Source organism: Maylandia zebra, linkage group LG16 (assembly GCF_041146795.1).
Source record: "Maylandia zebra isolate NMK-2024a linkage group LG16, Mzebra_GT3a, whole genome shotgun sequence".
NCBI lineage: Eukaryota > Metazoa > Chordata > Actinopteri > Cichliformes > Cichlidae > Maylandia > Maylandia zebra.
In genome coordinates, this window is record NC_135182.1 from 21,159,194 (window position 1) to 21,177,428 (window position 18,235).

Genomic DNA, 18,235 nt, shown 5'->3' on the forward strand with positions numbered 1-18,235 from the left:
CATCGGCATGTTTGTGGTGTTGGCAAAATGATATATTTAATCACATTAAGAAAAGGAAAAGAATGAATGAAATAAAAAATAGGAGAGGCAGATGTTGTTTATGTGCTAAAAATGGGTCATTTTAGTTCGTTGCTGGGTGGTTGCTAGGCAACGTAATGATTTAATAACATCTGACATATTGTATTACATTATTACAACCCTAAAGAGGTAAAAGGCTGTATGGTCTAGGAAGCGGATAGAGAATTCAGGTACTGCAATTAGATAATGAATATTATGTAGGTTTGCTGTTTGACACAAAATTGTACAAGTGGCATCATAATGTTACTTCAGACACTTATTGGTTTTTCAGATATTTAAGTTTTTTATTTGCAACCATTTTTCTGTAATACAATGTGAGAAAACAATTTAAAAAATATGAATAAGTAATTATTCTAGTAGGTTGTCACATAATGATTTGATCTTTACTTTTCAGCTCCCAGATTCTACAAATCAGCATACTGTATATTAATCCTCAAAAAGATTCATTATGAGCCAGAATGATATTAGAAATAAAAAGAGATTTCATGACTTTCTGCATCCTCTCCGTAGCTCAATCCACATGTTCCCAGAGCGAGTTCCGTTGCTCGAGTGGCCGCTGCATCCCCGCCCACTGGTACTGTGATGGAGGGGCTGACTGCAGTGACGGCTCTGATGAACCCCTCTCCTGTAGTGAGTGTTGCAAAAAAAACTCTCTCACCACCAAAATGGGCCTTTTGGCTTTGTGTGTCTGCCCCCTTCCCCGTCATCAGCTGCTCTGTTATTGTGTGTTTATGCCTCTCCGCCAATCTGCATCTGTGTGCTGTGTGAGAGAGCTCCGTGAGTGATGTAGCGGGGACTGCAAGTCAGTGGTGTATTTCTTTGTTGATGATGTGGTCAGTCAGGCCTCCTATTGTGTGCTGCATTCCTGTGTGGTGACGCCCCTCAATGTCCTCTGACAAACAGCACCTCCCCCTCCTTTTGTCCACCAGGGGTTACAGAGCCTCACTTTGGCTTTTGTTTAGATAGCTCACCATGCATGGGAATGTGGAGTTGCCATGACTATTTTGAAAGCTTTGCCAGTGTTGTATTGTGCCTTCTTTATTAGTGGAAAAGCAGATGGGGGAAGTACCTGAGATAATTGGCAATTACAAAAATAAAAAAACAGGGAGTGAACATTTACATTGGATAGAAACGAGTTGGCATATGTTATAAAGTCGCCACACTGTGTTCATGTTGGTGTATTATATACATTTTAATGTGTGTGATTTGTGCCTGCAGCCACATTGATCCGAACCTGCAACACAGACCAGTTTCGCTGCGATGATGGCCGGTGCATTGCCTCGTCCTGGATCTGTGATGGGGACAATGATTGTGGTGACATGAGTGATGAAGATCAGAGACATAACTGTGGTATGTGTCCTTTAGTCCTATATCCTTTCCCCCTTTTTCATTCACTCTTTTTTCTATTTGTCCTTTTTGTGTTTGTAACCAGCATGGATACAAGTGCTGGTCCGTGCATGGGTCATTGAGGACAGTTGGTCATCTTTGCTATATCCAATAAGCTAATGAGAAATAATCGGATAGGGTCACCTGGAGGCAGATGATTCACTATGGCAGCCCCTAAAGGGAGCATCCAAAAGAACACGAAGAAGAAGACTGGCACTAGTAACTATGGCAGCTGTCCAGCAGTTAAAAAACAACTGGGTATCCATGAGTAAAATTATGAGATAATAACCTGAAATCTCGACTAAATTTTGCCACGATCACGAGTGTGAGCTTGCCCGAGTGCCTTGAGAGAATGTCCAACTTGGTACAAATTTGGAAAAATTGGTGGTTAGAGTTAAAATTTGCTTTTCAAAGGTCAAAGGTCACCACGATCTAAAAAAACCAAATCTTGGACCTGACTTTATATTCACCCAACTACAGTATCACAAAAATCTTGGGACACACTCAGCCACTCGAGCAAAAGTTCACAGAAATGTTTAACAAGATAAAATGATTAAATAAGATTTAATATCCAAGAGGTTAAAGGTCAACTCTGGTGTGATGTAATGCTTTAAAACACACGCTATTGAACATAACTTTACACAATAACTCAAAATGAAAATGGAAGGCTCGTCCCTACACCGTTGACTCAGTTAAAGAGCAAATCCTATTGACTGCAGAGGTATTAAGCCACGAGTTGGTAATTCTGCTTAATTATTTTACTACGTCTTCTCACTTCTTTACCGCCCCATCCCGCCTCGAAGACCATCCTCTTGTTCTCCACCACTTCTCGATTGCCCCCTCCTGCTTCCTGTTGTTATTCGGGATACTGATTTAGGTACACACCACTGGGTGAGTGTTGTTTGTAGGGACAATGGAAGTGAGCTGCCAGCATCTAAGTGTCCTGTAGAAGGTCTCCAGTCCAAGGAGCTGACATTCCTAATTTCTCCTGCTTCACTCGCTACTTTGTGCATGTCTCCTTTCTTTGGCTTCCTGGCTCAAGGTGGATCAAGATTCTTATATTTCACCGACATGCGCTCCAAAAATAAGATGCCTGAAGCTAAAGACTTCAGCGCTGTAGGAGACTCACTTCAAACAATGTGAAGTGATCACATGAGACGGATAAAGAATTTGTGGTCATAGCCGCATGTTTTGAAATACAGTTTGGAATGTTTTTGGATTCACAAAATATGTAGGTTGACGCTGGGTCACCGCATTCAATATTTAACTTCTTGTAAAGCCCCTGCCTGTTTTGTTTGTCTTTTTCAGCCAATCGAACGTGTTCAAGTGCAGAGTTCACATGTGTGAACAACAGGCCACCTCAGAGGAAATGCATTCCCCGTGACTGGGTGTGTGATGGCGATGCGGACTGTGCGGATGCTTTAGATGAGCGTCAAAACTGCACGCGCAGGTCCTGCGGCATCAACGAGTTCACCTGTAATAATGGTCTCTGCATACGCAGCTCTTACAGGTTAGAAGGAACGCTGGGATATCATCTGTGATGAGTCTGACTGGAAATTTGAGTTCATTTTCTTTGCTCTTCAAATCAGGTGCGACCGTCGTAACGACTGTGGAGACAGCAGCGATGAGCAGGGCTGCACGTACCAACCTTGCCAGCAACATCAGTTCACCTGCCAGAACGGCCGCTGTGTGTCACGTGACTTTGTCTGCGACGGCGACAACGACTGCGGGGATGAGTCCGATGAGCTGGAGCACATGTGCCACACGCCAGCACCCACCTGCCCCCCGGGGGAGTTCAAATGTGAGAATGGTCACTGTATCTCCTTGAGCCAGGTGTGTGACAGGAGTGATGACTGCTCTGACAACAGCGACGAGAAAGGATGCGGTGAGTGAAAAGTATTTTGACAGCATTTCCTCGCTCTGATGAGATGTGAGCCTCACTGAGAAGAATGCTCAGCAACAGACTCAACTGAAGCTTTCCTACCTTTGTAAAACAATAGAGCCTCAGATAATTTAACATTACAGGGAAATTGTTCACAGGTGCATACAAGCACCAAATATGGTATGTAAACTCTTTTATGATTATCTCCTTTGATAAACCTCATTAGTCTTTCAAAAACACAAGACGGCAGCCATTTTCAATCTGGCTGTTGGGAAAGGCAAGAAAACATATTTATATAAACTAGACTTGCCTTTTTGAATTGTACTAGTGTGAAATCATACATGTTCAGTTATAGAGAAGTCATACTATTTGTTCAGCCACACTTATAGACATTTTACACTCCTTGCTGGTTGCACAATTCTTACCTAGGCTTGGATTTAGAGAGGGCTGTTGACTATTCAGAAGGTTCGTGGTTCAGTCCTCACCTCTTGCATCTGTATGTTGAAGCATCCTTGGGGAAGAGTATCCCAAGTATCCCACGATGTATCTGTCCAGGTTTGCATGTGTGTGAGTGTTAAAAATGTGTACATTGAAAAGTGCTTTGAATAAAAAAAAAAAAGCGTTGTATGAGTCCATATCATAGACTAAACTAAAAGAGAACACAGAGAACACTTACCAACCCAACCTTAAGTACTTGATAGTGTAGTTAGAGTAGTTACACGAGGTAGCCAATCTAGCAAACGGCTTAAAAGCACAGCAGTGTATCAGCCGCCTGGTCTGAACCTGTCCAAAGACCTGCTTATCAGGTCAGTTGGTGATTCTAAAGGACCTGGTTGTGTGACACACAGTTATCTGACTCTTAATGTATGCCTGTTACCATAATAATAATAATGATAATAATAATAAAAATTGAGGACAGGGTGTGCAAACATGAGCCGAGTGTAAATGAGATTTGACTTTGAGTTTGAATGACAGTCACTGGATGAAAGTTAAATGTTCAAGCATAGTTGTAAGTGTTATGGTGGCAAAAGGGTAATTGCGTCATTGCAGTTATTTTGTTTTACTTGGAGTAAAGAAGATCTGAAGAAGTTCTAAATGTATCCAGTGGCTGAAGTTCTGGAGTAAAACAACTGTTTCTTAATATAGAAATGATGATTCTATATCTATAGGATTTTTCAAATGAATAGCTTCAGAGAGACAAATATGCAAATTCTTCCTCTTGTATCCACTTTTGCAAAATTGTTACACTTATCTGTAACAAACAAATACATCCAAGAATGTTAATTTAGCAAACTGATTATAGATCTAGCACTATAATATAGTAATTGGTAATTGTTTATTAATAGCAAGTTAAAAGGTTAAATGTTTTTTTTTATTACTTTAATTTTTGGGCTCTTTTACTTCTCTAACTGTAGGTATCAATGAGTGCACAGACCCATCCATTCACCACTGCGATCACAATTGCACCGACACACCTACTAGCTTTATATGCACCTGTCGTCCTGGCTACCGCCTCATGTCTGACGGCAAAACGTGCGACGATGTCGACGAGTGTACAGAGACCCCCAGCGTGTGCAGTCAACTGTGTGAAAACACAGTTGGTTCCCACATGTGCAAGTGTGCTCCAGGTTTCCTCAGAGAGCCGGATGGGCGCAGCTGCCGTCAGAACAGCAACATTTCACCGTACCTGATCTTCAGCAACCGCTACTACCTGAGGAATCTGTCAACAGATGGGGTGGCCTATTCTCTCATTCTGCAGGGTCTGACCAGTGTGGTGGCCACGGACTTTGATCGCGTCGACAAGCGTCTCTATTGGATTGATGTGAGCCACAGAGTGATAGAAAGGATGCATAACAATGGCAGTAACAGAGAGGTGGTGGTTAATGGAGTTCTGCATGGGGAGGGCCTCGCAGTTGACTGGGTAGCCAGGAAACTGTACTGGGTGGACAGCTTCCTGGATTGTCTCAAAGTGTCTGAACTGGATGGCCGCTTTGTCAAGAAACTAGCCGAACACTGCGTGGATGCCAATAACACCTACTGCTTTGAAAACCCCAGAGGCGTTGTGTTGCATCCCAAATATGGGTGAGGAATCCAAATATAATAAATATGTTTGCTTATCAGATGGTCAGAAATAATCATCTGGTACAGATTTATGCTTATTGACGTGTCACACTCTAAAGGGTCATTCTGATTCAGGCCCAAACCCATGTTGGCAGATTTTCTGAAATATCAGTAAACTTAACAAATTAAAGAAATTTATTAAATTTTTTCCCTCTTACTTTCCCTCATATGTCTCCATTAAGGCTCTTTTCACTATGCTTAGTATAGAAGCAGACAAAGTTCTGGTGTGTTTTTACAGATTTAAAAAAAAAAAAATTATAAGCAAAACTGAAGATCTTCTCTTTTCAAGCCCACTTAAAATTATAAAGACTTTGTTCCTTGCACCTTTGTTCACAAATGTGGACAACCTTTTGTTTTTGTGTAAAGCCAGAGGCAATTTATCAGAATTTATTGATTTTAATTATACTATCTGAAGACTCTACCTTTAGTTTTGATGTGTAACAAGGACCAGATTACTCATGTCCAAAGTTTTCACAGTGTAGATATTAGTGATCTGATTAGAAGCATTCAGTAAGCAAATAACTGTTATTGTGGTACCTGGAAAACATTAAGTAATCCCCAAACTGTAGAATTTTTTGAAATGTTTTATTTGTATCTTAATATTATTGTTGCTTTTAATTATCATTTATTGTTTCATTGTTATCCTGCTGCCAAAACATGTAGCACAGCACTTAAATAACCATCAATTGCGGTTAAAACACTTACTCTCAATGCTAAGCGGGTATTTCCCTGACTTCCTGCAACCTGAGCTTTTGCTTGGGTTGTATTTTTAATTTCAGCTAGCTATTTGTGATTAGTTGCACTTTATAAGTCTATAAATTCAGCTTCTGTTTTGAACAAGAAGTTCGTACCTGGTTATATAGTTGTTACATCCTTTGTTTTTTTGTTTTGCTTGTTTAAAATACAGCTTCACGTCGGGGTAGTGGGGTCATTTTACAGCACAACACAAAACAGTCTACATTTTTTGGCAAAGTGCAAAACATTATATACAAGGTATGTAGGGCCTCAAGAGGTTAAATAATGTATATGTCTTATCCCCCTGATAGATTTGTGTACTGGACAGACTGGGGTGACAAAGCCTTTATAGGTCGTGTTGGAATGGATGGAACCAACAAATCGGCCATCATCACCACAAAGATCGAGTGGCCCAACGGTATTACAATCGACTACACAAACGACAGGCTCTACTGGTCCGATGCTCACCTCAACTACATTGAGTAAGTGCACCTGAAAACAGGCAGATTCTTTTACCCTGCCGTAAGAGGAAGCCAGTAACTCTGTGAATGTATTTCTTCTGTCAGATACTCTGACTTGGATGGTCAGCACAGACACACGGTGTACGACGGAGACTTGCCTCACCCGTTTGCCCTGACTGTGTTTGAGGACACTGTATATTGGACTGACTGGAACACACGCACGGTGGAGAAAGGCAACAAATACGACGGCTCCGGCCGTCAAGTACTTGTTAACACCACACACAGACCATTTGACATCCACGTGTACCATCCTTACAGGCAGCCTATTGGTGAGTGAATCCTGTTGCAGGTATTCACCAAGGACTAAACCGTACCTGGTCTCTGTTTTTCTAGAGACCAAAGTGTTTTAATGAGTGTTGCTCTTCCTCTAACAGTAAACAACCCCTGTGCGGTGAACAATGGAGGCTGTTCACACCTGTGCTTGATCCGTCACGGGGGGCGAGAACACACCTGTGAGTGCCCAGACCATTTCCTGACAATTCAAATAGGAGGTGTGACCCGATGCCTTCCCATGTGCACCAGCACCCAATACAGATGTGCTAACAATGAACGGTTTGTTAAAGCTTCTTTAATCTTTGGCATGTTTTCTGGTCTTTTTTTATTATTTGCTACATTTTTTAAATATAATTTTTGAATTGACTGTGATACATTATTGGAAATAGGGAGGACAAGATTATTTATAACCATGTTTTTACCCAAAAATGTCCCTGCTGCTTACAGCCTTCATATGACTTTATGCATTTTTATTCTTTTTTGGGGGATTCTCCCCAAAATTCTTCATCTTTCCAGTTTCTCATCCACCAGTTCAAAAACTTGAATACATTCACTTTTTTAAGACTGCCTTTGAAGAATAGTGCCACCTAGTGTTTGTGTAAAATACATGCTCACAGGTCTTAAATACTTTTGCCGAGGTTTTGTGTATTTATATAGCTGCCCTTGTATTTGAAAATGTGAAAGTTTGGAGATGTATTTTTTCAGCCTTCCTCAAAATCAGAGTCTATATGTAGGAAATTCAATACATTTGAATGGGTAAAGGACTGGACTTTGTTATTCAACACATGGGATAAGTAAGCAGTTTAAAGCTTTACATAATGCTCACTTCTGCTTCAACAGGTGCATTCCTATTTGGTGGAAATGCGATGGTCAGGCGGACTGCAGGGACGGCTCAGACGAGCCCTCCACCTGTCCGTCTCGACACTGCAGGCTTGGTCAGTTTCAGTGCAACGATGGAAACTGCACCAGTCCGCACTTTTTGTGTAACGCCAACCAGGACTGTCACGACGGATCAGATGAAGACGCTGTGCTCTGTGGTAGGTTTTTTATTCATTTTTTGAGGCTTTTATGTCTTCCTACCTGCTTCCCATGTCCTAATGATTTTAAAAGTACACATTTGTATACTTTGTAGCTACACACATGTGTGAGTCACACCAGTGGCAGTGTGCAAACAAGCGCTGCATCCCTGAGTCGTGGCAGTGTGATGGTGAGGACGACTGTGGCGATCAGTCCGATGAGGACCCTGCACACTGCTCCTCCAGGACCTGTCGCCCTGGACAGTTTAAGTGCCGCAACGGACGCTGCATCCCACAGAGCTGGAAATGTGATGTAGATGATGATTGTGGTGACAATTCTGACGAACCGCTGGAAGAATGCAGTAAGTAAATTACAGCATATCAACTAAACATTAAAGAACTTAAATCTGTAATAATTTTATAGAAATGTTACCCTTTAAAATAAGTTAAGTATCCATAGATATTAGTATTTAAAAAAATATATTAATTATTGAACTGTTTTCTCCAAAGTGGGACCAGGATATCGATGTGACAACCATACAGAGTTTGCCTGCAGGACGAACTACCGCTGCGTGCCGCTTTGGTCTGTTTGCAACGGCCACAATGACTGCAGAGACAACAGTGATGAACAGGGCTGTGGTGAGTTTTAGTCCAGTTTTGTAGCGGCAGCAATCTGAAAATGTTGTGTTTTTCTTAAACACACACTTCATGCCTTCGTTTAAAGCGTTACTGCCTGATGTTTCTTTTTTTACATCCAAGGTAAGATTTTTTAGGGATTTCAAAATAGATTCAAAACAAGAAATTAGCTGAAGGAGCGAGTGAAGGGCAATTAGCCAACGCCTCAGCCTCCTGTGGAACATTACACGGTGTGATAGTGGGAGGTGCTGATGCTGATGGAGAGCATCTCACCACTTACCCTCCCCCACCTTTTACCTCTCCCAGGGAGCACGGCAGATTTATGAGCTGTCCACTGGTTTGAGTCCACTTGTACGTGCTCATATGTGTGTGTTGGTGCTCTGTCCTTGCGTGGGGGCAGGGTTCACACAAGGCTCTTTGTACTTGCTACGATCCAAACACACTCGCCGCGGCCCTCCCGTCTCTTATCAGAGGCCCTCACTCCATTAGTGCCATGCCTGCGCAGGAGTGGAGATCTGTGCTAATCTTTCTGTAAGAATGTACCAGATGGGCCAGGTGGAGGGGCTAAGAGGGCAGGACTAGCTAACACCGCGCTATCTTTGACCCCCAGCACTGTGTGGTAGCGATGGCTCAGACCAGCTCTGCTGCACTCCTCTCCCTTCTGTGCTTCTCATCTCCTGCAGCCTTATCCTCCACAGACATACACTGGCATGGATAGAGGTCACCCATCTGTCTTTGGCAGGCTGCTCCCCTCCTTCTACCACTTTGCAGTTTAATTAAAAAGAAAGATCTCTTTTATTTCAAACTGACATTTTATCATTACCTAAATGTCTAGAAATTCAGTGTGCCTGCTGATAAAGCCTCATATTTTCTCATCTCTTACTGCTGCACATAAGATTTTCTCAACAGTGAGAATACTTTAATGGTTAATACATCATAGACTGGTGCCGACATAGTGACAGGCTAGTGCCGGAGAACGTTTATAATAAATAATGCTAAACAAAGAATGCACTCAGTTTACTGTTTCTTATTTGCAATTAGTTTAAATACGCGTGTCTAATGTAATGTATGCTGTATACTGACAGCAAATTTATATTTGTGTTTTTAAAGTTTTAATTGACATTTCAGGACAAATTTGTCACACTGTAATGTATTTAGTAGATTTTTTTTTAAATATCCTGTCTGTATAAATATTTTAAATACGATAATACTTTAGTGTATTTTAGTTTAAAAAAATTCTACTATCCCTATATAAAAATACAGTAGTAGATGTTTTCTTGTGCTTGCTTCTACAAGTCTTTTGTACCTCTACTGGAGGTTTGAAAAAGTTAAGCCAATTGTTTTGAGTTTTAAAAAAAAATATTGGTGTATAACAGCCATTATTGCTTTAAAGCGCCCTGGTCTTCTCTTCAGATGAACTGAGCTGTGATCCTAACGGAGACTTTCGCTGTGACAACCACCGCTGTATCCCACTGAGATGGAGGTGTGATGGGGACGACGACTGTGGGGACAGTTCAGACGAGCGCAGCTGCAGTGAGTCACCTTGGCCCTCACAGATAAACACTTTGAACTATTTCTAAAAATATCAGATCACGTTCAGTTTGAGTGGTTTGGAGACAAAGAGAGACGGTTTAGAGATGTGCTGAGGACAGACAGTGGATATATTGGACAAAGGATGTTGACAATGGTACAGGAAAAGATATGTAGATTTTTTTTTCATCACGTAGAAAAAAAGTCAGCATTATTTAAATGCAGCACTTTTTAATAACCTTTAATCTGGATTTTTATACTGTACTTATATTTTAATGGGATAGTCTGGTTATTGGGATGCACATACACAAGCAAAGAGGGCTGTGGTTTATAATCATGAATAATTCAACTTCTGTGGATATAAAACAATAACTGAAATGAATTATTGTTGTCATTAAATTGAAGTGATATGATACTTCTGATAACTGCTACATAATTTAGTCAGTTGTTAGGTTGTTGCTTGGAAATGCAATGCAATGCACTTATAGCTGATATCAATAAGAAGCTTCAGGAGCCAAAAGAAATAAACAAAGAGATTTCATGTATAAAAAATGTTTAAAAATAAAGTAAAGATTATTTTTTGTTGTTGTGTGCATCTGCTCTAGGCCAAGCTAATAGCTAAATCAGGTACAAGGCATGTTTGTTTGTTTTTTAGATCAGTAATGTGCATGATCCCTGACAAATAAAAGCAAAACAAAGTTCCATCCTTTTCCGTAAGCTGCTCTGAATGATGCCACGCCACCTAATTTGAAGTGTAAATCTATTAAAACGAGGTGCCAACGGCAGCAGCGTTATAGTGCAATAGTAATGACGAGGTATTTTTCCTCAAGTAGTAAAACAAGTTTATTGTTTCCACCTTTAGCAGGAACAATTTTCTAACATATTTCACAAAGTATTGTGATAAGCTGGAGGTTGTTGAAGTAGCTCCCCTTTTAGGTCATTGGATGCTGGCGGGTGGCTCTCGCTGTCAGACATCTCTTAGCTTGTGTCATTGAAAGTGAAGTTATGCTGTCACTTTTATATCACAGAAAAATGTACATCAGTACCATCGTAGATGTTTTGACATGGCACAGTCCAAGTAAACAGTGAGAAAATAGATCTCCTGATATGTGCGTGACATTTCCCGCCAAACTGTCCAGACTTCATGTGTGAAAGCGGTTTGGTTGTGTTTTGGTGTCGGCTGTTCCGACAGCTGTCTCTTTAACTATTTTTATTGTGGGGTTTTAGTGTAGCGCAAATAAAAGCAGGATGTTGATCCCAAAGAATAGCCTCGCTATCATTTATTCAGACATTTGGGGAGGTTTTCGTAAGAGGCTCGAGACTTCTGCCGACAGCGGAGCGGTGAGAGAGGAAGTCTTATCAACTGCTGGAGAAACAGGCTGTCCTCAGTGTTTGAGAAAGAGGGAGTGAAGGAGTCTGTCACCTTTTGCCCTGAAGAATTTAAACATGTCTGAGAATATGCCAGGTAACAGGGATAATGTTGCTACTCAAAGGGGAAGCAATGGTGTTTAATCAGAGCAGCACAGTGTTGCTGTGCTGGTTGCCCACGCCAAGAGAGTTTGTCTTCTTGAACTCATGAGCTCAGTGCAGAGTAATGTGTGCGTGTACTTCTGTAGTTAACATAAGATCCAGTATTTAATATTTGGATATGGAAGCAAATCATACATTAAACATTTTATGTTGAAAAGTTTGCGACATACATAAGAGCCTCTGATGTAGTTTTCATCATTTTCTCTCAGAAGTCATATTTGTGCATTTCTTGGATTCCACCTTGTTTAATTTGTGTTTCCATGTTTTCTCCCAGCACCACGCGCATGCACGGAGAGCGAGTATCGCTGCGATAATCTGCGCTGCATTCCCGACCGTTGGGTCTGTGACCATGACAACGACTGCGAGGACAACTCGGATGAAAGGGACTGTGGTAAGTGGAGGCTCTTTGTTTTGGCTCAGGGTCGGCCTGTTTGTGAGTAACAGAGGGCCGCACTAAACAAAGAAGCAATAAAACCTTCAGTTTTGAAGCACAGACAGACAGGACCACCAACAGTCCGTTTTTCAAAAAGAGTTTATTCAGTCTGCTACAAATGAGAGTTTCTACAGTGAGCGTTGGACAGACGGGTCGTTGCTTTAGAAACTTATTCTTGATGAATATATGTGTGAAATAAAAGGTTGTCAGGGGTTCCTTAAAAACTCGTAAAATGTCTCAAATACACATTAACTAATAAGTATTAAGTGTTTTAAATTCAGGACCTAATGCCACTGTTTTTGCCTCATCCACACATTTAGGTTATGCATTGTAACTGCATCATTAAGGCTGAGCTTTATAATTTGACTAATCATTTAAGGCTGTTTGTAGATGTAACCTGTAGGTTAACTATGAGGTTGATCAGTCTAGAAACTGTGTAGCTGATGAACCTGCTATATGCAGTTTAGCTGTTGTCACCTGACTATGCTATTCCCTATTTGCAGAGTTGCGGACCTGTCATCCTGGCTACTTCCAGTGCGGCAGTGGACACTGTATCGCCGAACGTTTCAAATGCGATGGGAATGCTGATTGTCTGGACTACACGGATGAGACGTCATGCCGTGAGTGTCTCTCATCATTTGGTTTTCTGTGTCCACTCTTTGATAACATAACTGGATTCTTTATATTTGCTTCCTGATTGTTGAGGCGTCATTAGGAGAGATGATTGTGAGTTTGGTTATTGATTTTCTTGTGTGAAAGTCACAGATTTAGTTTAATAGACTGCTTCTGACTTTCAGCAACCCGCTATCCCAATGGCACATACTGCCCCCAATTCATGTTTGAATGCAAGAACCACATTTGTGTCCCGCCTCACTGGAAATGTGATGGAGACAATGACTGCGGAGACAACTCAGACGAGGAGCTTCATCTCTGCTGTAAGAAGTTATTAAAACACCCACAGTCCCTCAAGTCCACCGCACACAAAGCCAAATCTAACAGCACGCTAACTCGTGTACACTTTTTTGTACAGCGTGCTGCTCATTTGAATGGTTGAATCTGCTAAAGTAGGTTTACTCTGTTCGTCCACAGTGGACATCCAATGTGAGGCTCCATTTCGTTTTCACTGTGACAATAACCGCTGCATCTACAGCCACGAGCTGTGTAACTCAGTCGATGACTGCGGTGACGGCTCTGATGAGAGGCAGGAAAACTGTAAGTACACATTTTTTTACTCTTTACTACTATACTTGAACAGAGCTGAATATCTTTACAGCTTCTGTTGAGAATCACCATGTTTCTCCTCTTTTAGGTCAAAAGCCAACGCATGGACCTTGTACAGATGATGAGTACAAATGCAGTAACGGACAGTGTATCCCTCTTCAGTACGCCTGTGACGATTATGACGACTGTGGAGATCAATCTGATGAACTTGGCTGTCGTAAGTAATATCAGCAAAGAGCAAATTAATAACAGAGTCAGAGTGGATAAATAAGTACAAAAAGACCCCTTAAATTTCTAATCTAAACTGACTTAATCCAGTACCGTATGTGTAAACAGATTCAACATATAAATATATCTGTAGCAGAAGCTGTCTGATTTCTCATTGTAGTCTGGGGGCTGTTGAACAGTGTAGGCAAACAGACTGATCCAGATGCAGGACACTACAGGCTGACCTCACAACAAAATGTAGCGCTTTACTTGGGAAAGTACAAAGTCTGAAACCTCCACTAAACACTCCAGAACATAGAAGTAAACATAGCTGAAAGAAACATGACTGAACATAAAATGGAAAAAGTGGAGAAGGTAGAAAAATTATGTCATAAGGACAAAGAGGGAGGCAAGACTATTTAAACAGAATGGGCCAAAAAGGAAAGCGGAGATGAGAAGTAACGCAAGTCAGAAAAGTAAGTAAATCAAAGATCAGCCATCCACAGCTCCATAAAACCAGACAAGAAGTAGAACTTAGACTATAAAACTGAAGCTCATCACACTACAAAAACAGTGGGAACATGAATCCAAATGCTGAATCCCAAAAATGACAACGTACTACTAGAAAAAGAAAATGTAGAAATCAAACCCCAAACTCTGGGACTGTGACAGAATACATATTTTAACTTCACTTTTCTTGACTTGGTAAGAAAAAGTGACTGCATGATATAATGGTTAACACGCAGTTAACATTTGTGAGTGTCCAGCTTTACATTCAGAGCATGTTTTCATTAAATCCACTTTTCTCAGACCAAACCAGTGGGCACTCATGCAGTGCCAACATCTGTGAACACAACTGTACAGACCTGACAGGAGGAGGGTTCCTCTGCTCCTGCAGACCTGGATATAAGCCCAAATCAACAGAAAGACACAACTGTGAAGGTAAACAACACACACGTTAGTCAGTGGTGTATTAAAACTAGTTACACTCCCACAGACGTGTTTTATAGCATTCAGTTTGTGTTGTCTTTTGTTGTTCTTCAGATGTGAATGAGTGTGAGGTGTATGGGACGTGTCCACAGGACTGCAAAAACACAAAGGGCAGCTATGAGTGTTTCTGTGCTGACGGCTTTCTTTCTTTTGGCGAGCCCCATGGGACTGAGTGTGCTGCTCAAGGTAAAGGATAATGCTCTTTATAAACCTTTTAGTTTAATTCTTATGATTCCCAACCTCACTTACAACACCTCACTGTCTGTATAGGAAACCCACCAGTGATGCTTTTGCCAGACAACGTTCGCATTCGTCGGTATAACCTGTCCTCTGAGCAGTATTCAGACTATGTAGACAACACTGAGCACATCCAAGCCTTAGACTACCTGTGGGATCCAGATGGTCAAGGCCTGAGTAAGACTGCTACAGTATAGCTTTAAAATATTGTGGCATGCAGGGTATATGAGTAAAATAGGTCTTCCTCTGGTGTGCAGGTATTGTGTACTGGACAGTTCTGGGTCGGGGATCTCAGTTTGGCTCTATCAAACGTGCCTATATGACCACATTCAATGATTACGGCAACAACCCGGTGAAAGAAGTGGACCTGAATCTGCGCTACATTGCCAATCCTGATGGTATCGCTGTGGACTGGGTTGGCAGGTAATTAATCAGGAATGAGGCTTTACTTTTATGCTGTAGATGATGATCTCTACTCAGTTTTTTAAATCACTGTTCACAGGCACATTTACTGGACGGATGCTGGGACCAATCGAATTGAAGTGGCTAAACTTGATGGGCGGTACAGGAAGTGGTTAATCCACACTGATCTCAACCAGCCAGCTGCCATTGTTGTGAACCCATCACTCGGGTATGAGGATGTATACAACATTTGTTTATAAAGATTTAAGCTTAAAGTGTTTGGAGAAAAAATGGGTTATTTCTGTGATTGCTTCTGGACAGGATGATGTACTGGACAGACTGGGGCAGGAACCCCAGGATAGAGTCCGCATGGATGGACGGTCAGCACAGACAGGTGTTGGTACAGGAGGAGGACCTGGGCTGGCCTACTGGTTTGACTGTGGACTATCTGAATGGAAACAGAATTTATTGGTGTGACTCCAAAGAAAACATAATTGAATCCATGAAGCCTGATGGCACAGACAGGAGAATCGTCATATCAGGAGGTCAGTGCACTAATATCTGCGGAAACCATTTAAACAGATAAAACCCTGACAGATTCAGCGTAAGTTATAGTTTGTGTTCTTTCTTATTTTTCCCAGACATTGGACATCCCTACAGTCTGGATGTCTTTGAGGGACATGTGTACTGGACAACAAAAGACAAAGGTGAAGTGTGGAGGATAAACAAGTTCGGGAGAGGAAACAAAGTGAAAGTTCTCACCATAAACCCTTGGCTGACACAAATCCGAATTTACCAGGAGCACCGACACAATCAGTCAGGTCAGAACTCATTTATCTAATATATATCATGTCAATTATGTAACAATTGTAAAGGTTTCACTCTTCTGTTGGATATTAAGAATGTTAGTGTAATTACATGCAACTTACTATTGATGCCAAATAAGTCATGGTTACTTTCATTCACTTACTAGTCTAAGTGAAGTGTTGGCATTCAGAGACTATTGGATTCAACGTTGATAGTTTAAGTTCTCTTTAATTCATTCTTTGAACAGAATTTCAAACCTATTTCAAACAGTATGAAAAAAACTCCAAGAGACTCTAAATGTTGTAATTTTTTTTTCTACATCTAGAAATGTTTCGCTTATGAACAAAAACATTTTTATGAGTGGAAGATATTACCGTATCTAAAGGACATCAGGGGGGATATCCCAAATCTTAAACTCACAACTCTGACTGTGAATCATGCAAAGCTACACAATAAGCACGTAGGGCTGGGTGCTAGCTTGGCTCACCTGGCTAAGTATGTTAGCACATGCTTTAATGCTTCAGTGGCCTGGATTTAAATTTGAGATAGAACCTTTTACTGCTCTCTTCCTACATTAACCACAGAATAAATAAACTAAAGTAACCAACTATTATCTTACGTGGATATCCCTAAGATATTAGTCACAATGTAAAGATCCTGAATGAGCTCCCATTTGTCACAAACTGGATCAGAGTAGGTGGCCAGGAAGGAGTCTGCACAAGAAGTTGACTTAAATATAAAATCATTTATTAAACATAATCAAACCAAGACATAACGATCACCAATAAGTTTATCTGGGCCAGCTTTTATAGCCTGCAAGACACAGGTGACCTGCATTAGCTGGCGACCCGCCTATAACAACTAAGAAACAGCAGGCAATGGCTTTCGGGTGTGGCAGTATTGCAGCGCGTGTTATCCCCCACATGATCGCTCCCCACTTTTCTGTCTAATCTACAGTGGGGCAAAAAAGTATTTAGTCAGCCACCGATTGTGCAAGTTCCCCCACTTAAAATGATGACAGAGGTCAGTAATTTGCACCAGAGGTACACTTCAACTGTGAGAGACAGAATGTGAAAAAAAAATCCATGAATTCACATGGTAGGATTTGTAAAGAATTTATTCGTAAATTAGGGTGGAAAATAAGTATTTGGTCACCTCAAACAAGGAAAATCTCTGGCTCTCACAGACCTGTAACGTCTTCTGTAAGAAGCTTTTCTGTCCCCCACTTGTTACCTGTATGAATGGCACCTGTTTGAACTCATCATCTGTATAAAAGACACCTGTCCACAGCCTCAAACAGTCAGACTCCAAACTCCGCCATGGCCAAGACCAAAGAGCTTTCGAAGGACACCAGGAAAAGTATTGTAGACCTGCACCAGACTGGGAAGAGTGAATCTACAATAGGCAAGCAGCTTGGTGTGAAAAAATCAACTGTGGGAGCAATCATCAGAAAATGGAAGACATACAAGACCACTGATAATCTCCCTCGATCTGGGGCTCCACGCAAGATCTCATCCCGTGGGGTCAAAATGATCATGGGAACGGTGAGCAAAGATCCCAGAACCACACGGGGGGACCTGGTGAATGACCTGCAGAGAGCTGGGACCAAAGTAACAAAGGTCACCATCAGTAACACACTACAACGGCAGGGAATCAAATCCCGCAGTGCCAGACGTGTTCCGCTGCTGAAGCCAGTGCATGTCCAGGCCCGTCTGAAGTTTGCCAGAGAGCACATGGATGATACAGCAGAGGATTGGGAGAATGTCATGTGGTCAGATGAAACCAAAGTAGAACTTTTTGGTAAAAACTCAACTCGTCGTGTTTGGAGGAAGAAGAATACTGAGTTGCATCCCAAGAACACCATACCTACTGTGAAGCATGGGGGTGGAAACATCATGCTATGGGGCTGTTTTTCTGCCAAGGGGACAGGACGACTGATCCGTGTTAAGGACAGAATGAATGGGGCCATGTATCGTGAGATTTTGAGCCAAAACCTCCTTCCATCAGTGAGAACTTTGAAGATGAAACGAGGCTGGGTCTTCCAACATGACAATGATCCAAAACACACCGCCCGGGCAACAAAGGAGTGGCTCCGTAAGAAGCATTTGAAAGTCCTGGAGTGGCCTAGCCAGTCTCCAGACCTCAACCCCATAGAAAATCTGTGGCGGGAGTTGAAAGTCCGTGTTGCTCGGCGACAACCCCAAAACATCACTGCTCTCGAGAAGATCTG

The 18,235-nt window shown here is 41.6% G+C and overlaps 1 protein-coding gene across 2 annotated transcripts in view; it reads left to right on the plus strand.

Annotated features, from left to right (window-relative positions):
- The window catches only part of lrp2a (low density lipoprotein receptor-related protein 2a), a 54,662-nt gene that overhangs the window by 31,696 nt on the left and 4,731 nt on the right, over positions 1 to 18,235 (plus strand). For both annotated transcript variants that reach the window (XM_023153013.3, XM_012920901.3), the window contains 24 exons: positions 589 to 708; positions 1,297 to 1,428; positions 2,773 to 2,974; positions 3,054 to 3,349; positions 4,762 to 5,428; positions 6,514 to 6,684; positions 6,769 to 6,992; positions 7,098 to 7,275; positions 7,837 to 8,033; positions 8,129 to 8,374; positions 8,523 to 8,651; positions 10,062 to 10,181; positions 11,983 to 12,099; positions 12,645 to 12,761; positions 12,939 to 13,076; positions 13,231 to 13,353; positions 13,451 to 13,579; positions 14,380 to 14,511; positions 14,614 to 14,745; positions 14,830 to 14,973; positions 15,054 to 15,219; positions 15,299 to 15,427; positions 15,520 to 15,743; positions 15,840 to 16,019. In XM_023153013.3, the coding sequence (XP_023008781.1) occupies positions 589 to 708; positions 1,297 to 1,428; positions 2,773 to 2,974; positions 3,054 to 3,349; positions 4,762 to 5,428; positions 6,514 to 6,684; positions 6,769 to 6,992; positions 7,098 to 7,275; positions 7,837 to 8,033; positions 8,129 to 8,374; positions 8,523 to 8,651; positions 10,062 to 10,181; positions 11,983 to 12,099; positions 12,645 to 12,761; positions 12,939 to 13,076; positions 13,231 to 13,353; positions 13,451 to 13,579; positions 14,380 to 14,511; positions 14,614 to 14,745; positions 14,830 to 14,973; positions 15,054 to 15,219; positions 15,299 to 15,427; positions 15,520 to 15,743; positions 15,840 to 16,019 (4,413 nt within the window). The remainder of the gene's footprint in view (positions 1 to 588; positions 709 to 1,296; positions 1,429 to 2,772; positions 2,975 to 3,053; positions 3,350 to 4,761; positions 5,429 to 6,513; positions 6,685 to 6,768; positions 6,993 to 7,097; positions 7,276 to 7,836; positions 8,034 to 8,128; positions 8,375 to 8,522; positions 8,652 to 10,061; positions 10,182 to 11,982; positions 12,100 to 12,644; positions 12,762 to 12,938; positions 13,077 to 13,230; positions 13,354 to 13,450; positions 13,580 to 14,379; positions 14,512 to 14,613; positions 14,746 to 14,829; positions 14,974 to 15,053; positions 15,220 to 15,298; positions 15,428 to 15,519; positions 15,744 to 15,839; positions 16,020 to 18,235) is intronic.